General features: G+C 38.4%; 2 protein-coding genes and 1 pseudogene across 3 annotated transcripts in view; all 3 read right to left on the reverse strand.

The window, feature by feature from the left end:
* The window catches only part of LOC308645891 (uncharacterized protein), a 400,184-nt gene that overhangs the window by 142,444 nt on the left and 238,042 nt on the right, over window positions 1–19,698 (reverse strand). The gene's annotated exons all lie outside the window — the stretch shown is intronic.
* LOC308645030 (olfactory receptor 7E24-like) lies at window positions 1,632–2,528 on the reverse strand (the record flags this gene model as incomplete). Its single annotated transcript, XM_081286908.1, has 1 exon — window positions 1,632–2,528. One exon carries the CDS (start codon window positions 2,526–2,528, stop codon window positions 1,632–1,634), a length of 897 nt encoding a protein of 298 aa, XP_081143034.1.
* LOC308645939 (olfactory receptor 7E24-like) lies at window positions 6,909–7,750 on the reverse strand (annotated as a pseudogene). Its single transcript has one exon. The product of its transcript is annotated as an olfactory receptor 7E24-like (transcript).

Consider the following 19,698-nt stretch of genomic DNA (forward strand, 5'->3'; position numbering starts at 1 on the left):
AAACTTGTGAAACCTCTGTCAAGACTAAGACTATGGGACAAAGAGCACCTGCCATGTAACCAACCACTATTATGAATCTCTGCCCCCAACTGTGTATAAATCTCAAATAATTTTCAGATCCAGAGTCCAGAGATTTTTAGTCATTCGGCTCTTGGGACCACTGCAATTTAAACAAACCTGCTTCCTAAAAACACCTTGGGTGTCCAGCCTGATCTGTCCTACATCAGAGCAACTGATGCCACCGATTGCTCTGTCCTGGGATCTACCAGAAATCCCAAAGGGAAGTGCACAGGAAAGGGATTGCATCCTACACAGACAGCAAGGTGAAACACAGGGTTGCTTGTCGAGGGAACAACCTGTCAGCACTGTCCTGCCAAGATGCCATATGCCTCAAAGCCACAGTGCACTTCAAACATGGCTTCAGCTATTTGACCTGAACACCCAGAACAAGTTACTAAAATCTCTGATCTTTTCCAATATGTCAAATATAATAATGTGGCAATTATACCTTGATAAAAATTAGGCAGACAAATGTAAACACCCTACACATACCACACACTTCAGCACCTGCCACCCAGCACTCTCTCAATAAAGGATCATATGTTTGGAAGCCGTCTTCATCCAGGTCCACCTCCTCCTCCTCACCCTCATAGACATCTCTCAGTGCTGAGGACAGTGTGAAGAGTACATTCCCTCCATGTGGATGACAGTGTGTGGTAAGAAGGATCAGTGTGGGAGGAAAGGAAAACTGTAGTGACATTGCCACCATGCTCACCATCACCGTGGATGTCACACACGTGCCTCGACTCTCAGTCCCCATGACTGACACTGTGCAGCGCTCTCCCCTCTGGGCAGCCACACTGCATGTTGGTCCTTCCTCCATCCTCACCTCCCTCAGCAGTTACCTATTTACACGGGCTCAGGTGGTCGTGACTAAGGAGAGTGGATTCCACATGGCTGGTACCCAGGGGCCTCCCACCTCATCTTTAGGGCTGACATCTGTGCATGCTCAGGTAGGGGCTTCCTAAGACACAACCAGGGTGAGAAGAAACACAGGATGCAGCCCACCTGACTGGAGCCATCAAGCTGAAAGGCTGGAGGCAGAGGTTGCTCATTGACTAAGGTGTGACCTTGGAGGCTCAATGCATAGAAGTCCTGACTGGCCAATAGGTGAGCATATTACAGACTCTACAAACTTGCTAATATTAATGGTGGAAGAAAAATGTTAGAAAATTAACATTAATTAAGGTTTTGCACCAACTTTTAGCAAAAAGGAAGTTTATCTATACTACTGATTTTTAATTGGTTTTTTAAATAATAGTTTCTTAAGTCCACTTTCATTATAGTAAATTTAAATTACAAAAAAAAATTGACATTATTACCATTGTCAATTGCATCTTAGTGGCATCAAATATAGACATAGTTGTTCAACAATCACTATCATGTACTCCAACATTCTTTATCTAACCAAAGTGAAACCATGTCCCCAATGTGAAAAGAACCAAATATCCCTTCTCAACATGAGTTCCAACCACTTTACTATAAAACGTGGTGAGAAATTAGCATAAGGGGCATATTGACAGGACCAGGTTTTTAGCTTTGCTGCATTTTCAAACATGCGTTGCAACCAGTCACCATGAGTGCTGAGATTTGCTGTGCAGTCTCCTCAGGGCACTCTTAATATCCCTGTTCCTCAGGCTGTAGATGAAGGGATTCAGCATGGGAGTGACCACAGTGTACATCAGAGAGGCCACTGCACCCTTTCTAGGAGAATGTGCTACAGATGATCCAAAGTACACTCCAAAGGCTGTTCCTAAAAATAAGCAAACAACTGCCAGGTGAGACCCACAGGTGGAGAAGGCTTTGTACTTCCCACCTGAGGAAGGGATCCTCAGAATGGAGGAAATAATTTTGTAGTAAGAAAAAAAGATCCCTGCAATGGGGAAAAGGCCATAGATGACAATAAGAATGTATTTGACAATGATATTAGAGTAGATGTCCGAACAGGAAAGATTCAGAAGTTGAGAAGGATCACAAAAGAAACTAGAAATTTCCACATTCTTGAAGCTGGTAATTTTTAAGATCATCAAATTGTGCAACTGGAAGTCCAAAAGACTCAGCAAAAATGACACCAAAACTAAGAAGCCACAGAGGCGAGGATTCATAATGACTGGATAATGTAGGGGGTGACAGATGGCCACAAACCGGTCATAGGCCATCACAGTCAGAAGCATATAATCCATACAGACAAAAATGGCAAAAAAGGACATCTGTGTCAGACAGCCTGCATAGGAGATGACATCATTGTGAGTCTGAATGTTTACAATCATGTTAGGGACTGTGGTGGAGATGAAACCAATGTCAGCCAAGGACAGGTTGGAGAGGAAGAAGTACATGGGGGTGTGGAGGTGGGGGTCAGAGCTGACAACCAGAATGATGAGCAGGTTCCCAAGCACTGTTACCAGGTACATGGACAGGAACAGTCCAAAGAGGATGGGTTGCAGGTCTGCATCCTCTGAGAAGCTCATGAGTAGGAATGCAGAGACACGGGTTAAATTTTGTGCTTGTATGTTGCTTGGACATCTTTTGGAAAGCAAAGAGGGTGTTAAGAAAAGAAAAAGAAATACATTAAACAGGCACCCCTCATCTGGAAACATTTGAATCCAACTATGCACAAGGAAGATGCTCACACATGAGGTCCACATACCTTCAACAATAATTCTCAATAGTGAATCGCCTGATCTCTACATACAATTTCATTATTACTTTCTCCATCATTCACCCATCTTTCCATACACACTTTTGAGACATTAAACTGAGCAATGTTAGAAGTCCAGGAGAATAGGAGAGAAGGAGCTCATGATCACAATAAAATTCAGCTTACTCTTTAAAGAAAAATTAGGGAATAAATAATGACCTTCCTATAAAGTAAATTAAGAGGCAATTTGATACACCTCATTTTTCTCTCAGGACTTTAGTCAAAGTCTGTTGACAAGATATTTAAGTCTGTGTAAGAACAGCATGTCCAGACAACTAGATCAATGATGATGGATCAAAACCAGAAAGCTGTATGTGCCCATTTTCTGTAAGGGTTCTCATCATTCTTTGATCTTTTCATTTGCCACTTGTATGGATTTAAGTTTTCTCTTTAAAAATTATGTAACATAAAATAAAAATCCTTGTTTTGGTAAACTTCAAATTTTGATAAATATGATTGAGTCAGTGCACATAATCAATCATAGCATTGACCTCAAATGTGGCATTAGTGTGTACTGTACCTGTCAATGATTTTTAAATCATAGACTTTAAAAATCTCCTTTGAATCACTTTATTATGTGCAGGTTTATTGCATCAAAACATATAATAAAAGCTAAATGTCTGTTATAGGAAATAGCCCTTAACTCTTTCTTTTTCTTGATTCTGAATGCCACCTGGCCTGATAAAACTGCTTCATGGTTTTGTGATCTCAACCCATCAAGTTCATATTTTATGATCTAAGCACCAAGGAAAGTCCTGAAGCTCTGGTTTAATTTCCATACTTTTTCTTCTTCGTGGATTTTCTGGTCAGTCATTGGTAACACATTCATTTCAATTATATTATTTATATAATAATAAAATAACACTTGTGTTCATTATTTATCATTACTCTTTGTGATTGAACTGCATATAGTACAAAGTACAGCATAACAAGAAATAATGTAACAACTTCTTGGAAATTTTATCATTTGTAAAATTAGGTAATAATTACCTACCTTGTATGGTTATCATCAGGATTTTTTAAACAAATCTTTCGCATTGCATAACTTGTACTTCTCTCCCATTATTTAATCTACTTGTGCATATTTTAGAATATCCATACTCAGTGATGTCAGACCAACACCAATTTTATCAGCATATCCACACATAAAGTTCTTTTCTTATACCACACCTGAAAACCAATGTCTAACACTATCCTGGCATGTGGACATGCTCCATGAATACTACCTACTCTTATTGTCCATAATACCCATTACCTGAATTGAAACTTCAATCTGATAATACTTGTGGGAGAACTAACATTGGAGAGACTTCTTAATCATTACCTTAGAAATTTGAGTCTTAGAATCTCTGCCTTTTTCCATTATCTTGAATACCTGTCTCCCAGACACACCTACTATCTTGAAGTGGTGAGCTATAATTTTCTGTTGGTGTTTTCATGTCATAATCATCTACCATACAGTTTTCCTTTACAAAACTGCCTTATGACTGCTTTGAGATTGAGAAGGCTGCTTTCAAGCATAGGGGACCATGTGGTGAGCTCATGGAGGTTCTGGAGGGGGCCCAAGAGCATGATCTGTGCTGAATGATCATCAGCCTCCTCTACTGTGACCTCTCTTGTGACCTGTGGCTGTTCCTCCATAGTGCATTCAACAGGCACCACCACTGATCTGGCCTGTGATCACCGGAATCCCACGAGAAAGAGCACAGTGGGAACAGCTCTTTCTGCAGTGACAGGGAAGAGGAATGGCTGGGTGGCTTGCTGATGGGACAGCCTGCCAGGATTCTGTGATACCCTGTGTCCATGGTCAGACAGCCCAATGCAAACAAGTCTTCACTCCTATCTAACAAATGAGTACAAGTTACATAATTGTAATGCACTTTTTCATTTTATATAATATAGTAATAATGTGGACATATATAACAAAGGTGAGAAGGTGCACATGAAATGACACAGAGCACCTTGCTCAGCTCCTGAGCCTGGGTGCCCTGCACCTCAGTTCTTGGTGCTCTGGCTTCTGTCATCCTCATCATTATCATTACATCACCAACTTTAGTCATTTTCTAAACCTCAGAAAACACTCTTGAAGGACCCATTTTGTACTGTTGTGGGTGAGATTTCTGTGTGAATTAGAACCAGTGTGGGTGGAGAGCACATTTTGAATTTCTGATCTCCCCACCTGAAACAAAAGCTTGAACCGTACAGTGTCCAAGGTTGAAGCTGCATGCTGGTGTCCTCCCATCTGGCTACTCTGTGGTGTTTGTCCCTGTGCTGAGGTAACACTACTTCCCCAGTCCTTCCCACATCCAAGGCCCCCTCTGCACTTACTGGGTCATGCTGCTTCCCTGCAGGGTCATGACCAAGAAGTGCTGATCCTGAGACCCTACCAAGTGTGGAGACCAGGGAAGGCTCAACTGTGTCCACAGAACAGATCGTGTGTTCAGGAGCTTCCTGATGAAGACACCCCAGGAGGAGAGACGGCTACACAGGTCACTGGACGATGCCATCAACTGAAGGACTATAAGCACTGGCTGAGTGAGGACTATTATATGACCTTGGAAGATCAATACTCAGAAATTATAATTAGATTAATTAGTCTATGAAATCCCCATCTCCAGGGATTTCCGATCATTAATGAGGAAGACAAAGGAAAATGAATGCTCATATAAGTTTCTGGCCCTAACTCTAATTAGGAAGAAGTTTATATGTTCTATTTTCTTTTATTTCTTTGCTTTTTAAGATATATCTGTGATTAATGTCCATTTTATTGGGGTACAATATAAATACAAAAAAATTACCATTTGCACCACATTAAGTACATATTTTGGTGACATTAATTGCATTCACATTGCTGTGCCATGATCATTAGCATTCAAATCCAGAAATTTTCCATCTTCTAGAATTTAGCTGTGTACCCAGGTGAAAAAACTCACCATTCCTCCCACCCCAAGCCAGTGACCACCATTCTTCTGTGAAGCATGATGAGAAGAGGGTCATTCAAACAAAAAGCAAATGCTCAGGAAAGGGGCATTTCCATGACTGGATTTAATTATGTTGTGTTTTCCAGCCTGTGTTACCATCGGGTGACTCAGATCCTGAGAATGCTAGCAGCCTCCTCAATGGTGGAGTAATGACTCTGTTCCTCTGGCTTAACTGAAGTATTCTGCATACAGGTGCCTACTGCACAACCATGGAGACCAGCACACCTTTTCTACACTCCAAAGGTGCTTGAATTTGCCCTATTTTATACTTCCAAGTCATGGTAATGAGGAACAAACATTTTCTGTTTAATTTGTATTCAATGCAACTGTATGAGTAGAATCCACCTCAGTTGCTGGTTCTCAGTGACACTAAAAACCTGCCCTGTGTTCAAGAAATGATAGGTAGATCTAGCAGCACTGATGCTAAATTGTGAATCTCTGGCCTGATGAATCAATCTTTTTAATGGTTTCCTAATATTAGGAACATTCTAAGCAGAGCTCCAGAGGCCTCAACTGCAGACACATCTCAGGTACACTTTGACCACTCGTCAGTTTCCTGAATCATAATAAAATCCAAGCATGACTCTGGGTCTTCTTTTCGTGTTGAGCGGGCTCATTGCAAGAATGCAGTGGCTGTGGGCAGCTCCAGGGATACCCTGTGGGGGAGGTCTGTGTCCAGCTATTCTTACCTACTTTTTCACTGATTTTTTCCTCTTTGAGCCATTCACCCATGTGCCCTGTGTCTCAACTCCACAGTGCAATTCAAATGTGGCTGCAGTAATTCAACCTAAAAACCTAGCGTGAGTTACACAAAAAAAACTGTGCCCCATTTTTGTAAAGTAAAATAAAGTGCCATGTAGACATTAGGGAAAACCTTGCAGATGAATTCAGATAATCTGCATGGAACACTGTTCAACACTGGCACTCAGGAATCTCTTACTAGAAATTCATGATGTTATTTATGGTTGATCTCCTCATCCTCATCACCTTCATACACCTGTATAATGCTTAGGAGAAGTATAAATGGAGTGTATTTACTCACTTTGTGGAGGAAATTCTATGGGAAATTTACAGATTTATTTACTTCATTTTATTGGATTTTCCTAACTACTTTTTTTTTTATTGGTTTATCCTAACTACTTATCAAGTGGAGGTCAAAATTCCTGAGACTAGACTATTCTACTGAGGAGCCTCCTCAGGGCATTTTTAATGTCCTTGTTCCTCAGGGTTTAGATAAAGGGGTTCAGCATGGGGGTGACCACACTGTATATCACTGAAGACACCACATCTTTCTTGGGTGAGGATGACACAGCTGAACCAAGGTATGCTCCAATGCCTATTAGAAATCTAAAACATAAAATAAGCAAACAACTGACAGGTGAGACACACAGGCAGAGAAGGCTTTGTACTTCCCACTCAAAGATGGGATCTTCAAAATGGAAGAAACAATTTCATAGTAAGATAAAAGGATCCCTAAGACTGGTAGAAAACCATAGATGGCACCAATAAAATATTTGATCATGTTACCAAAGAAGTTGTCATAACAGGAAAGACTAAGGCCTTGAGTAGGGTCACAGAAGAAATTAGAAATTTCCACCTCTGTGAAGTTGGTAAACCCTAATACAATCAGAATACAAAGCTGGGATTCAAAAAGAGCAAACAACAAAGACACCAAAACAAAGAATCCACACAGATGAAGGTTCATAATCACTGGATAATGCAGGGGGTGACAGATGGCCATGAAGCAGTCATAGGGCATTACAGTCAGAAGCAGATCATCCATACATGCAAATATGACAAAAAGAGACATCTGTGTCAGGCAGCCCACATAGGAGATGACTCTGCTGTGAGTCTGAATGTTCGTGAGCATCTTTGGGACTGTGGTGGAGATGACACCAATGTCAGCCAGGAACAGGTTGGAGAGGAAGAAGTACATGGGGGTGTGGAGGTGGGGGTCATAGATGACAGCCAGGATGACAAGCAGGTTCCCAAGCACTGTGACCAGGTACATGTACAGGAACAGTCCAAAGAGGAGGGGCTGCGGGTCTGGATCTTCTGAGAAACCACGAAGATGAAATTCTGATATGATTGTTAGAATTTTTCCTTCTATATTACTTGCACACCTTTTGAAATAAATGGGAAAAAAGAAACATATAAACAGGCACCCAGAGTTCTGTATGTATTTTGAACTCATATATTCACATATTAAGTATTCACACTTCTGGATTATACCCTTCAGCAGTATTTCTCATTGTGATAAACCCAACCATATTGCAACTCTCGTACTATTGGTTTCTCTGTTTTCCTGCTCCTTCTACGTACACCTGCTTTATAGACACTCAACAATGTTATAAGACCAATAACATAAGCCAGATGTGGTGGTGCAGACCTGTAATTCCAGTGTTTTGGGAGTCTGAGATAAATTCAAGGGCAGCCTCAGCAATTTAGCAAGGCTTTAAGCAACTTTGTGAGACCTTATGTTAAAATTTTAAAAAATAGAGCTCTCCCGTGAGCACGATAGCCAGACCCAGGGATTCAGAGGTGGCGCGGGACCCGCGGCGCGGGACCCGTGGCGCAGAACTACCGCTCCCACCAGTGCTGACAGCTGAGGTCTCTTGCACCAGCTACCGGGGGCGTGGCTACTGGAGGGGAAGTAAAATTCGCTGAGGATTCTCAGCCCCAAGCTCTACAAACTTAGGGTCTGAGGGAATGGCAAACTGGAAGAGTGTGCCCAGTCGTTCATGAAAACAGGGCTCCCGGGAGCAGCAGACCTGGTGTGTAGCCAGTATTGTGGTGAGTGGCACCAGTGAGAGGGGCCTGGCTAGAGGAAAAGTGGGAAGTGACTAGACACAAGAGGAGGCCCTAGGCACTCAGGATTGGAGACTCGCCCAGTCTGGGAGGAGCTGCTGCACAGTGATTGGTTCCCGCGTATTGACAGGAGAAAGTTGGCCTGGTGGGAACAGCGCCACCTACTGGAACAGAAGTTAATCAAACTCTAAGACTGCATTTATTAGGGTTTTTTTTTCTTTTTTTCTTTTCTCTTTTTTTTTTTTTTTTTGATTTGGGTTTTTTTTTTCATTTTCATTTTTCTTTCTTGTTGTTTTTTTAAATTTTTTTTACAATTTTTTTTAATTTTTTTTTCTTCTAATTTTAATTTTAATTTTTTTCATTATTTTTTTGAATTTTTTTTCTTTTTTTATTTCCTATTTTTTTCTTCTTTTCTCTTTTCATTTCTTTTCAATTATCTTATCACCCCTTCCTTGAATTCTACCTGCTTACTCTCATTCTCTTTAGTGACTTCATCCCTTACCTTCTAATACCTTTCCTCCCAAGCATCTAATAAATTTATAGGAGTAAACAGTAACTCATCAGTCAAACAGAACAAGAAGTAACATGAGCAGCTTCAAAAAGCAAGGAAGAAAAGGAGTACAAACAATGCAGGACAGCCTAAATATTCAGGAGGACCTAGAGTCATCAGAAAAATGGTGATATAAAGAACTCAAGGAACACCTTAGACAGATGGAATGGAACCTTAAAGAGGTTACAAGACAGCAAATTCAAGCAGCGAAAGAACACATTGAGAATGAATTACATAAACAGATAAAAGAAGAAGTTAAGCATCTTTATCAGGAAATAGAGATTATAAAAAATAATCAAACAATAATTCTAGAAATAAAGGAACGATAAACCAAATTAAAAACTCAATTGAGAGTATCACCAACAGAGTGGAGCAAGTAGAGGCCAGAACGTTAGATAATGAAGACAAAATATATCATCTTGAAAAGAGTCTAGCCAACTCAGAAAGGCTGGTAAAAAAATCACGAGAAAAACATCCAAGAGATATGTGATAACATTAAAAAAAACAAACTTACGAGTCATTGGGATAGAAGAAGGTACAGAGATTCAAACCAAGGGAATGAGTAACCTGCTGAATGAAATAATTACAGAAAACTTTCCAGAAATAAAAAAGGAAACAGATATACAAATTGAAGATGCATACAGGACACCGAGCACACAGAATCACAGTAGACCAACGCCAAGACACATTGTTATGAAGATATCCAATATACAGAACAAAGAGAAAATATTAAAAGCTACAAGAGAAAGGAGACAGATTACATTCAGGGGTAAACCAATAAGGTTAACCACGGATTTTTCATCACAGACACTGAAAGCAAGAAGGTCATGGAACAATGTATTTCAAACACTGAAAGACAATGGATGCCAATCAAGAATTCTGTATCCAGCAAAACTAAGCTTCTGGTATGACAATGAAATAAAAATCTTTCATGATAAACAAAAGTGAAAAGAATTTGCAGCCATAAAACCAGCATTGCAAAGCACTTTGAGCAAAACACTACACGAGGAAGAAATGAAAAACAATAACCAAAACCATCAGTAGGAAGTGCCTCGGTAAAGACAGAGGGCGAGGGGAAAGATAATCATGGAGAAACAAACTAAATTTTATTAAAAAGGATAAATAATCAAACATGGATGGAAGTACAAACCATATATCAATAGTAACTCTGAATGTTAATGGCTTAAACTCTCCAATAAAGCAACATAGGTTGGTATCATGGATTAAAAATACAAATCCAACAATATGCTGCCTCCAGGAGACACATCTGATTGGAAAAGACATACACAGGCTGAAGGTGAAAGGATGGGAAAAAATATACCATGCACACGGTCCTCGGAAGCAAGCAGGGGTGGCCATCCTCATATCAAATAAAATCGACTTCAAGACTAAGTTAATCAAAAGGGATAAAGGAGGACATTATATACTGTTAAAAGGAACCATTCACCAACAAGACATAACAATTATCAATATTTATACACCAAATAATGGTGCTGCGACGTTCATAAAAGAAATTCTCCTCAAGTTCAAGAATCAAATAGACCACAACACAATAATTATGGGTGACTTCAACACACCTCTCTCACCATTGGACAGATCCTCCAAATAAAGTTGAATAAAGAAACTATAGAACTCAATATCACAATCAATAACCTAGATTTAACTGACATATATAGAATATTTCAACCATCATCAAATGGATATACTTTTTTCTCAGCAGCACATGGATCCTTCTCAAAATAGACCATATATTATGCCATAGGGCAACCCTCAGTAAATATAAAGGGGTGGAGATAATACCTTGCATTTTATCTGATCATAATAGAATGAAACTGGAAATCAATGATAAAAGAAGGAAGGAAAAATCCTACATCACATGGAAAATGAACAATATGTTACTGAATGATCAATGGGTTAGAGAAGACATAAAGGAGGAAATCAAAAAATTCTTAGAGATAAATGAAAATACAGACACAACATATCGGAATCTATGGGACACAATGAAAGCAGTTTTAAGAGGAAAATTCATCGCCTGGTGGTCATTCCTCAAAAAAAGAAAAAACCAACAAATAAATGAGCTCACACTTCATCTCAAAGCCCTAGAAAAGGAAGAGCAAAACAACAGCAAATGTAGCAGAAGGCAAGAAATAATTAAAATCAGAGCGGAAATCAATGAAATTGAAACAAAAGAAACTATTGAAAAAATTAACAAAACTAAAAGTTGGTTCTTCGAAAAAATAAATAAGATCGACAGACCTTTAGCCATGCTAACAAAGAGAAGAAGAGAGAGAACTCAAATTACTAACATACGGGATGAAAAAGGCAATATCACAACAGATGCTACAGAAATACAAAAGACAATTAGAAATTATTTTGAAAACCTATATTCCAATAAAATAGAAGATAGTGAAGACATCGATAAATTTCTTAAGTCATATGATTTGCCCAGACTGAGTCAGGAGGATACACACAATTTGAACAGACCAATATCAATGGATGAAATTGAAGAAGCCATCAAAAGACTACCAACCAAGAAAAGCCCAGGACTGGATGGGTATACAGTGGAGTTTTACAAAACCTTTAAAGAAGAATTAATACCAATACTTTTCAAGTTATTTCAGGAAATAGAAAAAGAGGGAGATCTTCCAAATTCATTCTATGAGGCCAACATCACCCTGATCCCGAAACCAGACAAAGACACCTCAAAGAAAGAAAACTACAGACCAATATCTCTAATGAACCTAGATGCAAAAATCCTCAATAAAATTCTGGCGAATCGGATACAAAGGCACATCAAAAAAATTGTGCACCATGATCAAGTAGGATTCATCCCTGGGATGCAAGGATGGTTAAATATATGGAAATCAATAAATGTTATTCACCACATCAATAGACTTAAAGATAAGAACCATATGATCATCTCGATAGATGCAAAGAAAGCATTCGACAAAGTACAGCATCCCTTTATGTTCAAAACATTAGAAAAACTAGGGATAACAGGAACTTACCTTGACATTGTAAAAGCGATCTATGCTAAGGCTCAGGCTAGCATCATTCTGAATGGAAAAAAGTTAAAGGCATTCCCTTAAAATCCGGAACAAGACAGGGATGCCCTCTATCACCACTTCTATTCAATATAGTTCTCAAAACACTGGCCAGAGCAATTAGACAGACGAAAGAAATTAAAGGCATAAAAATTGGAAAAGAAGAACTTAAATTATCATTATTTGCAGATGAAATGATTCTATACCTAGAAGACCCAAAAGGGTCTACAAAGAAACTACTAGAACTAATAAGTGAATTCAGCAAAATGGCAGGATATAAAATCAACACGCATAAATCAGAGGCATTTCTGTATATCAGCGACAAAACTTCTGAAACGGAAATGAGGAAAAACACTCCATTCACAATATCCTCAAAAATAAAATAAAATACTTGGGAATCAACCTAACAAAAGAGGTGAAGGACCTATACAATGAAAACTACAGAACCCTAAAGAGAGAAGTAGAACAAGATCTTAGAAGATGGAAAAATATACCCTGTTCATGGATAGGCAGAACTAACATCATCAAAATGGCGATATTACCAAAAGTTCTCTATAGGTTTAATGCAATGCCAATCAAAATCCCAATGGCATTTCTTGTAGAAATAGATAAAGCAATCGTGAAATTCATATGGAAAAATAAAAGACCCAGAATAGCAAAAGCAATTCTAAACAGGAAGTGTGAATCAGGCGGTATAGCGATACCAGATTTCAAACTATATTACAGAGCAATACTGACAAAAACAGCATGGTACTGGTACCAAAACAGGCGGCTGGACCAATGGTATAGAATAGAGGACACAGAGACTAATCCACAAAGTTACAACTATCTTATATTTGATAAAGGGGCTAAAAGCATGCAATGGAGGAAGGATAGCATCTTCAACAAATGGTGTTGGGAAAACTGGAAATCCATATGCAACAAAATGAAACTGAATCCCTTTCTCTCGCCATGCACAAAAGTTAACTCAAAATGGATCAAGGAGCTTGATATCAAATCAGAGACTCTGCGTCTGATAGAAGAAAAAGTTGGCTCCGATCTACATATTGTGGGGTCAGGCTCCAAATTCCTTAATAGGACACCCATAGCACAAGAGTTAATAACAAGAATCAACAAATGGGACTAACTTAAACTAAAAAGTTTTTTCTCAGCAAGAGAAACAATAAGAGAGGTAAATAGGGAGCCTATATCCTGGGAACAAATTTTTACTTCTCACACTTCAGATAGAGCCCTAATATCCAGAGTATACAAAGAACTCAAAAAACTAGACAATAAGATAACAAATAACCCAATCAACAAATGGGCCAATGACCTGAACAGACACTTCTCAGAGGAGGATATACAATCAATCAACAAGTACATGAAAAAATGCTCACCATCTCTAGCAGTCAAGGAAATGCAAATCAAAACCACCCTAAGATACCATCTCACTCCAGTAAGATTGGCAGACATTATGAAGTCAAACAACAACAAGTGCTGGCGAGGATGTGGAGAAAAGGGTACACTTGTACATTGCTGGTGGGACTGCAAACGGGTGTGGCCAATTTGGAAAGCAGTATGGAGATACCTGGGAAAGCTGGGAATGGAACCACCATTTGACCCAGCTATTGCCCTACCCGGACTATTTCCTGAAGAGCTTAAAAGAGCATACTACAGGGATACTGCCACATCGATGTTCATAGCAGCACAATTCACAATTGCTAGACTGTGGAATCAACCCAGATGCCCTTCAATAGATGAATGGATAAAAAAATGTGGAATTTATACACCATGGAGTATTACGCAGCACTAAAAAATGACAAAATCACGGAATTTTCAGGGAAATGGATGGCACTAGAGCAGATTATGCTTAGTGAAGCTAGCCAATCCCTAAAAAACAAATACCAAATGTCTTCTTTGATATAATGAGAGCAACTAAGAACAGAACAGGGAGGATGAGCAGGAAGAAAAGATTAGCATTAAACAGAGACATGAGGCGGGAGGGAAAGGGAGAGAAAAAGGGAAATCACATGGAAATGGAGGGAGACCCTCATTGTTATACAAAATTACATATAAGAGTTTACGAGGGGAATGGGATAACAAACATGAAGGGAAATGAATTACAGTAGATGGGGTAGAGAGAGAAGATGGGAGGGGAGGGGAGGGGGGATAGTAGAGGATAGGAAAGGTAGCAGAATACAACAGTCACTAATATGGCAGTATGTAAAAATGTGATGTGTAACCGATGTGATTCTGCAATCTGTATTTGGGGTAAAAATGGGAGTTCATAACCCAATTGATTCTAATCTATGAAATATGATTTGTCATGAGCTTTGTAATGTTGTGAACATCCAATAAAAAAAAACATTTAAATACTCTGACATGTGAATGCTAATTTTGGACTAGACAAAAGTAGGAAATGAAGGGAGGTAAGTGGGCTTGTTGGTAAGAAGGATGGGAGAATCAATCAGACATTATTACCCTAGGTGCATATATGATTACATGACCCATGTAACTCTACATCATGTGCAACCAGACTAATGAGAAGTTATACTGCATTTATGTATGATGTGTCAAAATGCACTCTACTGACATGTATAACTAATTAGAGTAAATAAAAATATTTCAAAATCATTTAAATAGCATAATTTGTGGTTCTCTGTCTCATTAATTTATTTACCTGTGGATATTTTAGAATATCCAGATACCCTAGCCTCACACTAAAATCAATTTAATCAGAATTGCATTTGAAATTTGGAGCAGTTTCTTCTTAACAAGCATCGAAAACCAATGCCTTAGAATATTTCCTGGCAGTTAGAACATTCCCTATGAATATCAACAATTCTTATGAATAATACACACTGTCTACATAAAAGTACAAACATTTGATAATATTCACATCAGGACTAACATTTGATATAGTCGTGTATAATTACCTAAGAAATTTAAGTTCTTGGTATCTCTACAGGAATTCATTCTTTGTACACTTGTCCCCAAACACAGCTACAGTCATGAGTTGGGTGGGTATAATTTTCTATCAGTGTTTTCATGTCAATATTGATTTATATATTCATAAATTGATTTATTTTTAAAATTTACCCAAAAAAGTACCTAGTGTTCATCTAAGTAATCTAAACACAATACCTATTGCATTTGAAGTATACTAGTTCACATTAACATGTATTTGTAAGTCTCTCTGTGAAGGTCATTTAATCTTGTCCTTGAATAAATCTATGATCTCTTTGATGAGAGACTTCTAAATAAATAAGTAATAATTACAAATTTACTTTTGCCCTTTTTTATACACACTTCACAAATTCATTCCACAGGGAGCACCCATTTTCTGTTCATTCCATACTTGATGCAGTTGTGCCAACTAAGACACAGAGAGGATTCAAATTTAAATTGTCAGGTTTTGTATCCAATCCACTAAATGTCTTTATTTTCCCAGCCAACAGAAACTACTGAGCAGAGGGTCAGTGGTCTCAACTGCAAGTATGTTTTTTAATACTTTCCAGTTTCCAGCATAGGAATGAATCAAGACCTGACCTTGTGTCTACTGTAGATTGAGTGGGATAAGGACATACATGGAGGGGGATGTGGTCTGTTATATAAAAGTCCTGCAAGGTGGAGCAAAAGACAGAGATCTGTGATAAATTATGGTGTGCCTATACTTTTTGTAAAATTTGCCTGTGATCTATGGTTACCTTTCTTGTAATGGATGCTACCCTACCCTCTGATCTACCAGAAAACCCCAAAAATGAATGGCAACAATAGACAAGAGGTCTCTTCCTGGATTGAAAGAACATGAAATAACTGGTGGGTCATCAAGGGGACAATCTGCCAGGATATTCCTTGTATGAAGCCCTGTATCAAACATGGCTCAACTCAAATGGCCCAATCCAACCATGGCCTCTTTCTTTTCTACCTAAAAATTAGTACAAGTTACAAAAATATAATGTATTCTTTCATTTTCTGTAAGGTAATAATAATGTGAGTATATGTAACTAGAGTAAGACTGTGCCCATGAAATTAAACAAGTGACTCCAAGCATGTTGCTCAGGACCTGACACTTAGGAAGCCCTCTACATCAGCCGATGATGTGATGGTTATTTCCATTCTCCTCAACATCCTTACATCACCTTTATAATCATTTTGGAGTGCTTAACAAACAATTCAGAAGCATCAATTTTTTACTATTGTGAGTAATATTTCTGTGAGATGCAAGACCTGTGTGGTTGGAAACTAAAATTTTTATTAAGATTTCTGCTATTTGCACCATAAACAGGAATGTAAACTTCACAATCCTCATAGCTGAAACTTTGCATATCCTGTCATCTGATTACCAAAACTGTCATCCTTGTCCTCATGATGTGGAAAGAAGAGTTCCAAGAGCAAGGAGTTTCTTCCTGGAGTGACAGGGAAGTGAAAATATGTTAAGAGGTCCAGGGGACAACCTGCCAAGACTCTTGTGCCCAGGTGCTCTGGGTCTCTAGTCACACAGCTCAATTCTAACAGTTTCAGTGCATTCAACCCAAACACCCATCACAAGGTACATAAAAATGTTGAGCTCCTTTAGTTTCTGTAAAATAAATGAATGTGGCACTTACAGCTTGGGAAAGACTACAGAGATGAATTCAAAAAATCTACATACAACACATAGTTCAACACCTGGCTCTCTGGAGTATCTTAATAATGGTTTGGGATGTGGTTACTGTCATCCTCATTATGTCCATCATAATCTTTTGGGGGTGCTTAAGAAATAGTTTAGAGGAACTAATTTTCTGCCATAGTAGATGAGATGTCTGTGGAAAATAGATTCATTGTATACAGGAAGTAAAATTTAGGAGGAGATTTCTAGGACACCTACTACAATCCCATATGTACAGGTCACAGTCCTCATAGCTAAAATTTTTCACATAGGCATCCTCCCTTAGGTTACCCAAACTGCTTGATCTTCAAAATAATAGGAAACAATGCTTCTAACAAACGTTACTCCATCCTTCATCTCCCTCAGTACTTACTGGATGATGATGCTTCTCTGCTGGATCAAGGCAAAAGACTGCAGATTTAATGCCCCTACCCTGCCTGTTGCCCACTGAGTACTTCTCTGTCTACAGGACTGGCATCAGTGCAGTCTCAGACAGGAGGCTCCTGATGCAGTTAATTGTGGGAGCAGGAGCCACAAATGGAGCCAACTGTACCAGAAACATCAAACTGAAGGGCTAAAGGCATAGCTGATTATTTACTACTATATGACCTTTGAGGCTCAATGCACAGAGCTCATAATTAGCCAAATTGGTCCAGGTTATCACAAACTCCAAGAAGAAAAAGAATACAGGAAGAAAAAGAAGAGAGAAATGAATATTGACAAAGGAGGAAGATCATGTGTCCTATTCATTTCTGTCAGTTTTTTTTTTAATTTTTTTTGTATTTGAATATGGACAGCATGTCTTTATTTTATTTGTTTATTTTTATGAAGTGCTCAGGATCGACCCCAGTGTCTCGCAAATGCTAGGCAAGCACTCTGCCTCTGAGCTACAGCCCTAGCCCTGTCACTTCTTTTTTAAAAAAAATTTATTGACTTTTGGGTTGAGGTTGTGGCTCAGTGGTAGAATGGTCACATCACACATGTGAGACCCTGGGTTCAGTCCTCAGCACCACATAAAAATAAATAAGTGAAATAAAGATATTCTGTCCAACTACAATGAAAAACAAATTTAAAAAGAAAAAAATCATAGACTTTTTAAAAAATAATTTCTATTTGTGTTAGATAAAATTTAAATTCCAAAGATACATTACAATTCTCACCATTGTTAAGTTCAGAAATCAACAACATTCATTAAACCACATTGTGGTACATCCATCACCAACATTCACCTCTAGGAACTTTTTATCTTATCAAACTGAAACATTGTATCAATTAATAACTCCACATTCCTCCAACTCCCAACAATGATTACCATTATCAACTATGAAACATGATGAGAAATTAATTCATTGTACTATATAAATGCACATGAGTGATGACATCACAGAACACAAGTGTAGTAGTAGTAGTATACATTTCACCTACCAATTATTTCTAAAATCAAATGCTAACACTAAAAATTTACAATGTGCAAACCACATGTTTTTCCCTTACTTTGCTCTAGTTTCTGCATATGACTCTCCATATATTTAAAATTCAAATATTCACAAGTAATTTATTCACACTTGAGGTCCATAGACTACCAGTACTTCTCAGTTCTGTTATACAGATTTGTATTAACCCCATAAAATCTCAGTGAAATATGTGAGGTAGAAAGCACCTCTTTGACTCTTTCTTTTAATCTACTTTATGTAGTGTCCTGACAGTATGGTTTTATTCTTTTCTGATCATAAACCCTCTAATAAGTTGTTGAGACCTTTAGATTCAACGAAAGCCCCAAAACCCAGGTGTCAGTCCCAAACTTCTTATGTCTAAATAATTGTTGTTCACATCAAAACTTTTGAATTCACAGATTGCAATTCTCTTTCTATACCTACCTATGAACAACTTGAGTTCATTATTCAATTAATGATTTAACTAGGGAATAATTCAAATACTACAGGAAATATTATAGCATATGTACAATATTTTCATCTGAAAATGAGAATAATTATTATCAAGATTATTAGTTGTAAGGAAAGCATTTTTAAATCTATTAAATTACATAAACTAGTTCTCTAAGTCCCACTGATCAATACACTTGCCTATGGATATTTCAAAGTATTCAGATGCCTTGGTCTCAAACCAAACCTATGTAATCAGAATATCTGCATATGGCATTCTTTGTGATCCTTCTTTACACTGGTTTTGAGGACCACTGCTCTTCAGTCAGCTTTCTCACTGCTGTGACCAACAAACCTGGCAAGAACAGTTTTAAGGAGAAAAAGTTTATTCAGGGCTCACAATTTCAGAGATCTTAGTCCATAGATGGCCAACTCCATTCCTCATAACCTGAAATGAGGCAGACACCATGGTTGGGGAAAGTAGCTCAAAACATGGCACTAACTCGGTACAATGGCACATGCCTATAATCCAAGTGACTCAGGAGGCTGAGGCAGGAGGATCACAAGTTCAAAGTCAGCCTGAGCAACTTAATAAGGCCATAAACAACTTAGTGAGACCCTGTGTCAAAAAAATAAAAAGGACTGCGGATGAAGCTACGTGGTTAAGCATCCTAGATTCAATCCCTGGTACCATAAATAAATAACTAGCCCCAAGAAGCAGAGAGAGAACTCTCTTCCCCACAACAAAATATAAACACCAAATGTACACCCCCAGTGACCCACCTTAGGTCTAGCCACACCCCACCTGCTTTCAGTTACCATCTGTTAATCCCTATCAGAGGATTAATGCATGATTAATGTTAGGTTAAGGCTCTTATAACCCAATCATTTCACTTCTAAATCTTCTACCATTCTGTCACAAAAGAGATTCTGGGGGATATCTAACATACAAACCATAATATTCTGCCCCTGGACCCCAAAAGCTCATGCTTATCTCATGGTGCAAAATACATTTAGTCCACATGCAAGAGTCCCCATTGTCTC

This window comes from Spermophilus citellus (assembly GCF_964194105.1).
Source record: "Spermophilus citellus genome assembly, chromosome: 3".
In the NCBI taxonomy this organism is placed as follows: Eukaryota; Metazoa; Chordata; class Mammalia; order Rodentia; family Sciuridae; genus Spermophilus; species Spermophilus citellus.